This window comes from Staurois parvus, unplaced genomic scaffold (genome assembly GCF_062004578.1).
Source record: "Staurois parvus isolate SC_StPar_1 unplaced genomic scaffold, SC_StPar_1.0 ptg000151l, whole genome shotgun sequence".
NCBI lineage: Eukaryota > Metazoa > Chordata > Amphibia > Anura > Ranidae > Staurois > Staurois parvus.
This window is the reverse complement of record NW_028317947.1, coordinates 19,468,117-19,481,700: the sequence shown is the minus strand read 5'-3', so window position 1 is coordinate 19,481,700 and position 13,584 is coordinate 19,468,117. Positions and strand designations below refer to the sequence as shown.

The 13,584-nt window shown below is 41.1% G+C and overlaps 1 protein-coding gene across 3 annotated transcripts in view; it reads left to right on the top strand.

The window, feature by feature from the left end:
* Positions 1–5,283, top strand: part of KCNH6 (potassium voltage-gated channel subfamily H member 6) — a 247,120-nt gene extending 241,837 nt beyond the window's left edge. For all 3 annotated transcript variants that reach the window (XM_089674594.1, XM_089674593.1, XM_089674595.1), the window contains 2 exons: positions 1,119–1,317; positions 2,579–5,283. In XM_089674594.1, coding sequence (XP_089530720.1) covers positions 1,119–1,317; positions 2,579–2,848 — 469 coding nt within the window. In that variant the 3' untranslated portion in view covers positions 2,849–5,283. The remainder of the gene's footprint in view (positions 1–1,118; positions 1,318–2,578) is intronic.
* The last annotated feature ends 8,301 nt before the right edge of the window (positions 5,284–13,584 follow it).

The window sequence follows — 13,584 nt, the reverse complement described above, 5'->3', positions numbered from 1 at the left end:
GTGCATTATGTTCCCAGCAACTATTTGAAAATGAGAGATGAAACAAATTTTCCCACATAAGGTGCATCTGTCTATCTGCAGTCTTCTCTACATCCATTCAAAGTGCTGAATTTATAAAGCTTGTCTGAGAATTCAGAAAAAAGGGGCAGAGGGCTGCTCTGCAGAGCTCAGTGATGACAGCCCTGATGGCTGATTGGAAGGAAGTGACCCCCTCCTCCACAAAGCTCACAGGAACAGAACTGAGGCTGTCAATCTGCCGGAGCTCCCTCCCTGTCACCATTTTTCTCTTGGTGTCAGGAAAACTTGTCAGAAGTGGCTGATAGCAAAAGAACGAGGCAGCAGAGAGAAATTACACTTAGTGTTCCTAATTGATACAAGTACACACTATAGAGGGATATGCTTTGTTCATATTTCATGTCTGACGTTTACAACCATTTTATGAATTTTCAAGTTGACCCCACATGCACATCAAACCTTGGAACAGACTGTGACTGGGATCTGAAAGAATAAATCTACCTAATTGTTGGGACCAACCCATACAATGAATAAACTAAGGCTGCATATATAGATAACACATTAGCTCTTAGTAGTTTTTGGTGAAGAGCTTCAGGCACTGACAGAATGCCCTACCCTAAGACCTCCTCAAAATAACCCCTGTTGGCAGGGGAATCTCTCCCGCCCAGCCATTGTGTTTTCCTGGGAGGTCATCCCCACTGGGAGAGGACAGTGATTATTGCTAGCTGCTATAATAGCCACTTACAATAGTCGCATGTAAAATACAGCAGGCTGGTTGTACCCAAGTTGATCGATCAATCAACTTGGGTACATTCAGCTTGCCCATACATGGTTGGAATCTCAGACAGTTCCTGCTGAACTGGCTGAGATTTGAACTGTCTATGGCCGGCTTAACACTAACCCTCTCTGTAACCCCAACCCTCACAGAAGTCATCCCTGTTGTTCATATAACCTTTGTTTGCACACCCACTTCTCCTGTGCTGGCGGTCCTCTGAGCCAAAGACCAACCCAGTCTGCACAATATATACCAGTGTCATTATCTCAGTCATTGTAACTACTGTTTTCTTTGAAAATGTTGGCCCTAATATCAATTTCTCCCACAGGCTGGAGTCCAGAATGTCTTCAGACATCAATATTATACTGCAGTTGTTGCAGAGACAACTGTCCCAGATCCCCCCTGCGTATAGCCCCATCTCTCCCAGCTCCCACACGCTAGGTCTTTATCACTCCGCATCCAAGAGCCTGGATCCTGTGCACAGCAGCCAATCTCTTCTAGCAGACTCCCCCATCTCTCCTCTTCAGGTAAGGTGCACAGTTTATTTATCTAAAAACAAACCCCTTAACAAGCAGTTCATAATGTATTTGGTATATTGACAACACATAGACCACAAATATGTTTTCAGCAGTGGTCTGGTATTGCAAAGCCCTGCACCATTTTAATTGGGAAGTCACTGCAAGTGAAAATATCCATTACTGCAACATACTGTACATCTGTACATCTAGATCAAAAGTATAAACTGGCATTTCCATATTAAGGCAGTAGGAACACTAGTGCCCATATGTGTTGATTAATCACTTCCCATCCGGCCCATGTACATAAACGGCCAGACGGGAGCAGTGCAGGAGCGGGTGGCCGTTTATAAACATCCTCCCGCATTCCCTGCCTGTGTGCGCTCCCTGGGAGCTGTGGTGCCCGCTGTGTGATTGCTGTACGGGACCTTTGTGTGAGGATTGGCCAATAAGTGATCACATGAATAATAGTAAACGATGTCACTTCCTGACATCATTGCTTACTACGTGTGAAATCTGTGAATGATCACAGAGGTGACATGGTACAAGGCTATTCACAACAGCCTTGTACCATGTAACAAGTTGTGACCAATCACAGCTCTTACAGTATTTCTCAATGGTTGCAAGAATGCAGCCAGAGAGAAGGAGAAATGATTGCTTTTACAGTCTTTATGGATATAAAAGCAATCAGTGTAAAAAAAAAAATAATAATAAAATCTTCATCACGCCCCCACAAGTAGTACAGTGTCACTAGGGTGACAGTATGTAAAAAAACAAACAAACATAAATAATAATATAAAAAAAATTTTTTTTATAATTTTAATAATTTTTGGTTATAAACTAATTTGGGTTTCTTTTTTTACTAAAAGGATAGCTGAATACATTTTGGCCAAGATTTATGAAGAAAGATTATTTATTTTCAAAATTGTATAAGAAAAATACTTTATTTCAAAATGTTTAGACTTTTTCATTTATATAGCAAAAATAAAAATCCCAGTGGTGAATAAATACCACCAAAATGAAGTTTTATCTGTCTCAAAAAAATGCTAAAAAATTCATAGGGTACAGTGTTGCATGACCGCGCAATTGTCATTCAAAGTGTGATAGCACTGAAAGCTGAAAATTGGCCTGCACAGGAAGGGGGTGAAAGTGTCCGGACTTGAAGTGGTTAAGGGAGCCCAAAATAATTTGAAACCGGGTCTGTACATTTATATGTTTATCTTGTTGCCAATTAATTTATGCACCTTGTTCATGGTTTGTTTTGTTTCTACAGAGTCCTGGACTGACTGACTACAATGACTTAGAACCTCTCAACCTTAAGCCGAATGCTCTGCATCTGAGCACTAGCCCCCAGGAACCTGTTGGCCTGATTCCTGGACCTGGACTTTCTCAGGCCCACATTGTCCCACCTCCAGAACCCCCCACCCAAGCAGTTCTAGGAAGCTTCCGGTTCCCTTCTCTCCCTGAGCATCTGGAGTGCCCTTCTCCTCCAGACTTGGAATTTCATAGACACCTTTCAGACCCAGTTCTTCCTGGAAGTTAGGGATGTGAAGAAAGCTACAGAAGGAGATTGCCTGTTCTCAAAAGCGGAGAAGGGGAGAAAGATATCTTAGTCTGAGTTCCCTCTCCCATTTATGCATAGGATAGATTTCATGTGGGCATTTTTACCAGAAGAGGAGAAAAGATGGGAATGCACTTCCAAAGAAAGCAGATCAGACCTCAAGGTGATGGCAACTTTTTTTCCTACAGAAAGGGTCCCTGCCCCTTCAAGACTTATATTTTATACCAACAAATAATTGTATGCCCTAGTAAGATTCTCCTCTATGGGAAGGACTTACAAAGCGGCAGTCAACTGGAAAGACACAAGTTATTTGTCAAAAGCACAAGAAAGCGGGCAGTGTCAATGCAGTGTTGGAGACAAAATAAAGCAAATATCTAGTTCTTCCATTCCACATACAACCTGTGTACAGTAAGCATGCAATTTTCAGGCTTTAGGTAAAATAATATAGGCAAAAATTCCGCAAGGAGGTTCTTAAATGATGCAGTCAGTAAGTTAGAGCCTCTACCAATGGAAGGGGAAAAAGAACTGGAAGTACGTGGTATGATGAATCAATGTATAACTCAACTATAGACTTGTAGGGCATCTCTTTTACTAAATATTATACTGTCATATAAAAGAATATTTTACCTGACAACCAACATCATTATGCATACGTTTCTAGACTATATCATAACATATGAATTATAGATGGAATATTTAACAGGAACCTAAAGCACATATACAGTATAAACACCATTAAAAAAAAAAAAGTGCATGGTCAAGATAAAATAAAAGATAAAATAAAAAAGGGCATTGTCTGGATGCAGGACAGAGTCATTGAGAAAAGAAATATCTAAAACATTTTGTAGTATGTTTGTTATTCCTGATTAGGCACTTTGCACAGAATTGCTGGGGGTGTAAACAAACATAAAACATGGTTAGCACAGAGAATGCTTAGCCAGTTCAGATATACACCAACTAACTGAAATCTTCCGCCTAGCTGGATCTGATTCATAACTGCTACTAAACCAAAACTAGTGTAATGATGAAGTGACTGAGATTCCGGTAGCAGGGAGCATGAGATCTGTGTGTGTGGGGAAAATACATTCTTGTCTCTAGCTTTGTGAACTGTAATGTATCATCCCAGTCTTCCACTGCTGAAATATGGACCGGAGTTCAAAACAGTGCTAAAAATAAGTCATTGTTACTGGTTACAATTCCACAATGCACAGCACTGAATTTCTAAATAAGGGTGTAATAACAAATGTGTGCTGCAAACTTCTGAAGTCAAAAGGAACTTAAAACTCTGCTCACTATATTTACTAGGGTTGCACCGATATCGGAATCGGTGCTGATACTAAGCATTTGCATGAGTACTTGTTCTCATGCAAATGCTCCAATACCTAAAAGCAATACCCTTGCTTTGCGATTTGAGCCATACAAAATGAATGAGCTCACATTGCACTGCAAAGAATCACATGTGAATTGAACGGGAATACAATGCAGTTCCTGTCTGAAGCACATACAGTTTTCCTGTGGGTTTGGTGCGATTTGTGCCATACAAAATGAATGGCTCAAATCTCACTGCACATCACATTGCATCGCACCCGCACGGAAACCACATGGAATTCAGACAGTAATCGCACCACTTTCCTGTTCAAATCGCATGTGATTCTTTGCATTGTGAATTGAGGCCATTCATTTTGTATGGGCTCAAATCGCACCGCAAATTGGTAATTGGTATCGGCAAGTACTTGAGTACAAGTATTGGTACTCATACTCGCTAATAAAAAAAAAGGTATCAGTGCAACCCTAATGTTTACCAACGTTTGTTAAATTTAATAGTTTCATGACCATGATTGTGTTTAAAAATGTTGGCTTTTCAAACAGAAATCAACAGTTTTATTTTTTTAAATGAAAAGAAAAAAATTTAAATGTGCCCACAGACATGAAAGTAATGTTCGCCCAATTGTACTGTTTATGGCCACACAGGAAATGTTAAGATACCTTTAGGCCATCCCAACACCACAGCAGGCATGCTACTATCACATCTCCATGGCCAAAGTCAATTAGAGGGCTCGGATGTTAACCTCAGACCCCCATCCTCCAAAGAATTATGTATTATGGCAGATGAATTGGGGACAGTAATAGAAGGGGAGGATCAGAGAAATCAGGATCAAACAGCCTTTTTACACAATGCAGAGGATTAACCCCTTAGGTTCCACAGTGAGTATAACAAGCATGCTTTACTGCATATACAGACCGATTTTACTGTTGTGAGTTTAGTAACACTTTAACTATGCACGTGTGCATAATGTTTTTGTACCACATTCTTTTGTTACATGGTTCATCTGCCACATAGTGTGAGATATGGCAGCCAGAACGGGAATGGCTGTAGGCACCTTCTGGCTGCAATAAAGGAATTCAGCTTCAAAGCAGTGTCATTATAAGTGAAGCTCCTCAATGTTGATATGGAAAGGGTTACTTTTTAGGTTCATGTGTTATTATGACAACAATTCACATTTATGGAAGCATCTGAGAGAAGATTTGGGGGGATTTAAAACTGGAGAGTGCAAAATCTGGTGCAGCTCTGTATAGAAACCAATCAGCTTCCAGGTTTTACTGTCAAAGCTTAATTGAGGAAGTTGAAGTTAGAAGCTGATTGGCTACCATGCACAGCTGCACCAGGTTCTGAGTGCTCTAGTTTTAGAACTACTCCAATTCTGTCTCAAACAATAAGTGCAAAAGCCAAATGTAATTCGTTTAGGTAGAGCAACATAGACTAAAGCTGGTCATAGATGGAAAGAATTTCAAATGAAAAATCTTAGGAAAAGTCTTAGGAAAATTTGAATTTAAATGCTCTGATCATTCTCAAAGCACTTAAACGTTTTTCGAAAGATTTTGTTTACTTTAAAAGTTGATTTTGGAATAAATGAACTTTACCAAACAACCACATACACTGTTAGAAATTTGTTCTTTCAAGAAAAAAATACTATCTCACTCCTTCAAATTTTCTCTTCACTTTGACAAAGTTTGTCAGTTTGATCCACTAATGATTGGAAAATTGAGGAAACTTTCTTAGAACATTCTTTTCTTAACCACTTGCTGTCCGGCTGCTGTATATAAACGGCCGTACAGTGGCAGTCCAGGGGCGGGTTGCCGTTCATAAACGGCGCCCGCCATTATGGACTGTGCGCGCTCCCTGGGAGTGCGCAGCACCGCGATCCGTTTCCCGATCGTCATACGGGACTGATTGGCCAATCAGTGATCACATGCAGAGTAGTAAGCAAGATGTCACTTCTGACACCATTGCTTACTACGTGCGAAATCTGTGAATGATCACAAGGTCACATGGTAGAAGGCTATTCACAACAGCCTTGTACCATGTGACAAGCTGTGACCAATCACAGCTCACACAGTAGTTCTCAATGGCTGCAAGAATGCAGCCAGAGAGAGGGAGAAATGATTGCTTTTACAGACTTTATGGGTGTAAAAGTGTAAAAAAAAATGATTGCTTTTACAGACTTTATGGGTGTAAAAGTGTAAAAAAAAAATCATCACCCCCCACAAGTAGTACAGTGTTACCATAGTGACACTGTACTGCTAGGGTGACAGTATGTAGAAAAAAAAACATAAATAATAATATAAAAAAATAAAATAAAAATTTAAAAAAAAAAATTTTAAATTATAATTTTTGGTTATAAACTAATTTGGTTAATTTTTTTTTTTACTAAAAAGATAACTGAATAAATTTTGGCCAAGATTTATGATGACATATTATTTATTTGCAAAATTTTATAAGAAAAACACTTTTTCAACATTTTTGGACTTTTTCATTTATATAGCAAAAAAAATAAAAATCCCAGTGGAGAATAAATACCACCAAATAAAGCTTTATTTGTCTCAAAAAAATGCTTAAAAATTCATATGGTTACAGTGTTGCATGACCGCACAACTGTCATTCAAAGCGCTGAAAGCTGAAAATTGGCCTGGACAGGAAGGGGGTGAAAGTGTCCGGACTGGAAGTGGTTAAGAATCTTTGTTCAAAATTATACCAATCTATGGCCAGCTTTAGACAATTCTTCTTTTAGAAACTTCAACAAATGAGGCTTATTGGTCAAATTCTGTTCTATAACACTGTTACGTTTATTTTGTTTTTACAGAGAAGGCGAAAAAGAATAAAGTATATAGCTGATGCTAGACATACCTTAGCAAACGTGCACTGTGCAGATACTCAAGGCATATAGTTGATGCTGGTGTAAGTGCAAGAGTCAATTTTTCATACAATCACCCTGAAACAATAAAATAGAATATAAGGAACGGGAAACATTTCTCCAGCAACATTGAAATTTTATCAGCAACAGAGGAGACAATAAAATATAATTTCAAATTACTTAGTTACATAATATGATCAAGGGATATTACTAGGCATCATCTGCTTGGGTTTATGCTCAGCACAAGTACACAATAAGGTGTTCAGGCATGCAGGTTTTCACAATATGAATTAAACGTAACTGAGAGCCATATAGGACTTCCAATGCTTACTAGCTGGGGTTAATTCACTGCACAGTGATCACACGGTTTATATAGAAGCAGGGGCGGACTGACAACTCATGGGGCCCCCCGGGCAATAGGGGATCATGGGGCCCCTGTGTCCTTGCCCACACTCAAACCACACCCAAAAAAGCCTATGAAAGGTACCAGGGACATCTCATGGGGCCCCCTACTGACCCCGGGCCCTCGGGCAGTGCTCGTGTTCCACAATGGTCAGTCCGCCCCTGTATAGAAGTAATGTGTTGCTTCAGCTGTTGAGAAATTGCCCTTACCATCATGAAGGTCAGTGGGTCATAGGGGAACATGTAGCTTCTCGGCAGTATTAGCAGTATAAGTTGCCCAAAACTGAACTGCAGAATTTATTTATTTATTTATTACAGGTACTTATAAAGCGCCATCAATTTACGCAGCGCTTTACATATATATTGTACATTCACATCAGTCCCTAACCCTCAAGGGGTGTACAATCTTAGGTAGCAGAATGATCATATGCTAATACAGTACACCAATCTAGTTACTTAAAACATTTTAGAACTCTGATTTGGGCATATTTCATAAATCTACTGTACGGAATAAGCCATGAAAGGTGTAGTTACTGACAGCAAGATATCAAACGCAATTACCGTACTTTGAAAAAAAGAAAGCTTAAATGTACAGGTTGCTTTGTATTACTGTATACCATTGTGTTAAAGATGAACTCCAGGCAAACTGCTAAATACATAATTGAAATACATATATAAGAACAGTCTTACTGTCCAAAGGGTTTGTAACACTGTTTAGCCAGCTTAGTGATCCTGCATCCCTGGCATTCCCCGTGACTTCCCTTCATACTCTATTTTTTTGGATCATACAGCCTGGTCCAGGACCTGCCCCAGCCTGTGACTGGACAATGAAGGAGCAGCAGCAAACTGTTGTCGTCATCACTCTGCTCTCTCCTCCACTTAGGGAGCTTCCATTGTTTGATGTGCAGCATTCTGCAACACAGAAATATGTGAAAGGCCTAATGTCCCATTCTGATTGCTGCTATGCAAGGGATCACAGGAGACATATATTAAGACAAATTCAGGTACTTACACTGGCTGCTTTTAGAATAGAATATATAAAATTTTATTTTAGTGATAAAATAACAGTGTGCGTTTTTATACCTGCCTGGAATTCAGCTTTGATAAATATGCCCTAGTGTCTGTCCATTGTACATTTTCCTGACAAGTTCTAATGGTTACTCAAAAAAGAGAAGGATACACTCCTTGTAGCAATGATTCTGAGGTTACATGTCAGTACGGAGCCGTGCTCTATTTTCCAGTGAACCTACTGTATGTTTATTACACAGTTACAAATCGATCCCTTGTCAGACTTAAATGCACTAAACACCAAACATCATTACATGTCCTGTGAACCAGATTATAATTCCATTATCATTAACCTCTTTACAATTGTGTAACGTATATATGAAGTGGCAGGAAAGGTAGGCTTTAACAACCAGCAGCTGCAATATACATCCACAGCAGCCTGAGGTTGTGTTCTGAAAGCGCACTCACTGCAAGCTCGCAGCACACTGACCAAGCAATCAACGACAGCTCTCGATCATGGCTTCTGATCAGGAACCAGCCGGACAGGTTGTCCATCATGTGACCACTGTTAGAGCCAATCACAGCATTCACAAGACAACAAAGACACACTGGGGGTTATGCCAGAAATGTAACTGTGTTTTGAATTTGTTAAATCCATAGGTTTAGTTCTGCTTTAATTGTTAGACTGTCAGCAGATCGGCCTCTACAAATTTGGCAGTGCCTAAAAATAAAGAGCAACTGAGCATGTGCAAAGCAGGGTGAGACAAAGTATTAATGGATTTCAACCCCTTCACGCCGGCGCCTCCCGGGCCTTTAAGAGTTTCAGAAGCTGGGAGGCGGGGCGGGGTTTGGAGTCATGTCAACGCCGTCACGGCGGTCACATGATCAGGAAAGGTCCTGATCGAAAGAGGAGATCGGGACCTTTCCGTGAGTACCGGACATGTGTGCAGGGACCGCACAGGGCGTGCGCTCTCAGCACATATGTTTTTTTAATGGAATGCAAATGTGCGGCCGCTCGGCGTCTAGGCCCAGACGCCTGGCCGACGCGAAGAGGTTAAACAGTATAGGCTAGGGGTGTCAAACTGGCGGCCCTCAAGCTGTGAAACTACAAGTCCCATCATGCCTCTGCCTTTGGGAGTCATGCTTGTAACTGTCAATCTTGCAATGGCTCATGGGACTTGTAGTTTGGCAACAGCTGGAGGGCCGCCAGTTTGACACCCGTGGTATAGGCACTTATTTTTAATGTTTTACATAGCTATACCTGCAAGAGGGGCCAGCCTGAAGTGATCTAGCAGGACTTCATTTTCTGACTAAAGTTCCACTTTAATATCCTTTTACAGCCTGACAGTTGGACATTAAATCAGTAAGGGCTGGGCTTAACTTTGGAAAGTGGTAGAGCTGAGCCATTAAAGTGAACATGTACACTCACCAGCAGCACATACTTACCTTTCTGTCATTTTTCTGCCACTCTATTGAGATGTTAGGAGCAAGAAAAAAAAAAAAGAATTACCTCCCTGTCCCCATGCAAAGAGTGCCAGGCCAATCTTTAAACACCGTTGTTGTCACATAAGAGGAAAGAGAAACATAGAAAAGTGACGGCAGGAAACAGATTGAGTGGTCCATCGAGTCTGCCCATTTTTTTTTTTTACGTTTTGTATTTTGTTCATATAGAGAGCAAATAGGATAGCGAGCAAATTATTTGACACTTGGAAGTACAGGTTATTTTGCCTTGCTTCCGAAGACTGAATGGAGCATCATGTTCTGCTGAGGAAAGGGATATTAAAAGTATCCTATAGTTTTGTCTTGCATGGGAAAGTTTGCTTTTAGGCCCTGAGCATACTGTATACCTGGGAACCATGGATTGCCCAGGCCAACACAAATTAAAGTTATAGTAAATTCTATTTTTTAAAATAACAAAAAGGTTTGTACTTACCTGCTCTGTGCAATGGAATTGCACAGTGTGGCCACGATCCACACTGCCTGCATCTATAGACACAGAGATCGCTCAGCCTTGCCCCGCCCACCACTCCTTCGTCACAGGATTTGACTGACAGCATCAGGAGCCAATGGCACCTGCTGTTCTCAGCCAAGCCTGTGAAAGTGGGTAGAAGGAAGAGAGCCGCTACAGATAGGGACAGCATTGGATCGACTGAAGATAAATATAAAGAGGAGGGGGGATGGGGCATACTGCTACCTCAACATTTTTTACCTTAATGGAAGGAATGCATTAACTCCTTCCTGTCGACGCTTCCTGGCCCTTTAAGAGCTTTTAAATGCTAGGAGATGGAGGCGGGCATTTGGGTCATGTAACCGCTGTGATTGGCTGTCACAGCGGTCACATAATTGGACAGCTTCCAATTACTAGTATCGGGAGATTTCCGGTCCCCGCCAGTGTCTATGCTGGGAGCACGCAGGGCGCTCGCTCTCAGCACAGAGAGTTGTTTACATAGGGTTGCATACTTGCGGCTTCTCGGCATTAAAGACTTAAAGACCACCCACTGAGAGGCCGCATATATGCGCCACATCGACTGGAAGGAGAAAAAAAATGTTTAGGCTTTAGAACCACTTTAATGTGGAGGTTATCAAGTGTATCTGCCCTTAGACAACTATGGACACATCCAGGCACTACTTTGCTTTAAGATTTAGAAAAAGGGCCCTTTTGAAGCAAAACAATTACTTAGGTATACAGACGCTGCAAAATGACCCAGTTCATAAGGTACAAAATACGCTGCCCTGAACTTCTTTGTATCTTTGAATTTAAATTCACTGAACAACTAAACCCTCAACAGAAATTCCTAAAGGCATTGGTGTTAATTTACTAAAACTGGAGAGTGCAAATTCTGGTGCAGCTCTGCATAGAAACCAATCAGCTTCCAGGTTTTATTGTCAAAGCTTAATTGAACAAGCTGATGTTAGAAGCTGATTGGCTCTTATACACAGCTGCACCAGATTTTGCACTCTCCAGTTTTAGTAACTCAACCCCAATGTGATTTTTAACAGAGAGAGAGAAGTTCAGGAGCAGATTATTTTTTACATTGTGGAGTGATCATGTTGGACGGTCCAAAAAAGACAGCTGTGTTTTAATGCAAAGGATGAATATATACTGTATATTAGAGGCTGCCTTCAACTAATGTCTTCCAAAAAGCTGACCTAAAAGCAGGCTGGGTTAGTCAGACTGGGCATTTCTTCCATGACCCATCTTTTATGTTCCCGAATGTTTGAAAGCATGCAACAAAATGTGAATGTGGCAGTTATTTTTCTGTAGATCTGTATATACTTCAGCACAACGCGATGTTCACCTTTGGGTAGATGTTGGCAGTATCGCCCAAACAGCTTCTATCTCTATGGCACACCAGTGATAAGAATTCGACATTTGAGTCCACTTTCCTTTCTACTGCAGCCAGTTCAATAGGAAAAGTTGCATTTTTCTTTTATTGTATGGAGAATACACCAGCCAAAGTGAGCCTCCCACAGCTATAGTAGAAGGGGTACAACTCCATGGAAGTATGGGTCAGAGTCGCAAAAGCAAAATGGGAAAGCTGACCAACAATGTTTTAAAGAGGTACTGTGTAAAAGCCAGAAAGTAATTTAGCCCAATGATGTCCACTCATAACTGAAATATCAGCTGTGGGTGACCTGACCCTGTAACAACCCAATAGTGTAATTGCAAACAATTTAAGGCCCGTATTAAAGATATGCTGTAAACCCTGTAGAATGCATTATTCATAAATATTACATTAAAATGGAACTGTTGCATTTATTTACATTTAATGTGTTCTAAAAAAGTTTCATTCGCCATTACAGAAGTACAAGCCATTCTGTTATTAGGTTTGATGAAGAACCTTCCGGTGGCAGAAATACTTGTAATATTCCTGTAACCTCCTTTATAAGGGTTTGGGGAGTTTATGAGTTGGACTGGACTGAGGCTCTCGCCATCTGGTGTGTGCCGTGTTAGGTAAACTGTGGCGACAAGTCTGGGTTTTGGCACCAACAGGAATCCAGACAACAGAAAACTGTGAACATTTTTATTCTTGCGTTTTAGAGATTATTATAAAACTTTAATAAATATGCATTTTTTGCCAGCTATTGGCCTCAGAGTTTTTATTTTCTGCTACAACTTTTTTAACAATACAAATCAGAGTTTGGGTCGCCTTTAAAATCAGAAACTGTGTTTGGGTCTTACTGCACTCTATGCTGCCTACTGTAAATAACTTATACTACTTTAGTGCGGGCGTTTACTGTAGCTGTGCTGCATATGCCAGCAGAAAGAATCTACCAATGCCTGCAGCTGGAACTGACAGCTAGGGCTGCTGAGCCACGAAGACAAGCTGTTGGTGGCCGCAGCTAACTTTTCACACAGCCAGCAATTACCTGTGGTGATAGTGGCTGCACGCAACGCTAAGATTTGCAGCATTGCTAAACGCCTGTGCGGATGTACCTTTAGGGCCTATTTATACCTATGCACACATGTGGTAATGCACATGTGTGGGTGTGTGTATGAGTCCATATAGTCTTAAAAAAACACAATAAACAGCAATGTGTAGATGTGAAGCAGCCATATAGGAAAGAATTGGATGAGCCACACAGGAAAGAATGGGACCAGCCCACAGGAAAGAATAGGACCACTCACGTTAGGATAGAATGGGACCAGCCACATATGAAAGAATGGGGCCACTCACATGAGAAATAATGGAAATAGCCACATAGGAAAGAATGGAACCAGCCACCACACAGGAAAGAATAGGACCAGCCACACAGGAAAGAATGGGACCAGCCACCACACAGGAAAGAATGGGACCAGCCACACAGGAAAGAATGGGACCAGCCACATAAGAAAGAATGGGACCAGCCACACAGGAAAGAATGGGACCAGCCACATACATAAGAATGGGATCAGCCACATACATAAGAATGGGACCAGCCACATACATAAGAATGGGACCAGCCACATACATAAGAATGGGACCAGCCACATACATAAGAATGGGACCAGCCACACAGGTAAGAATGGGACCAGACACATAGGAAAGAATAGGACCAGCCACATAGGTAGGAATGGCACCAGCCACATAAGTAAGAATGGGACCAGCTACATAAGTAAGAATGGGACCAGTC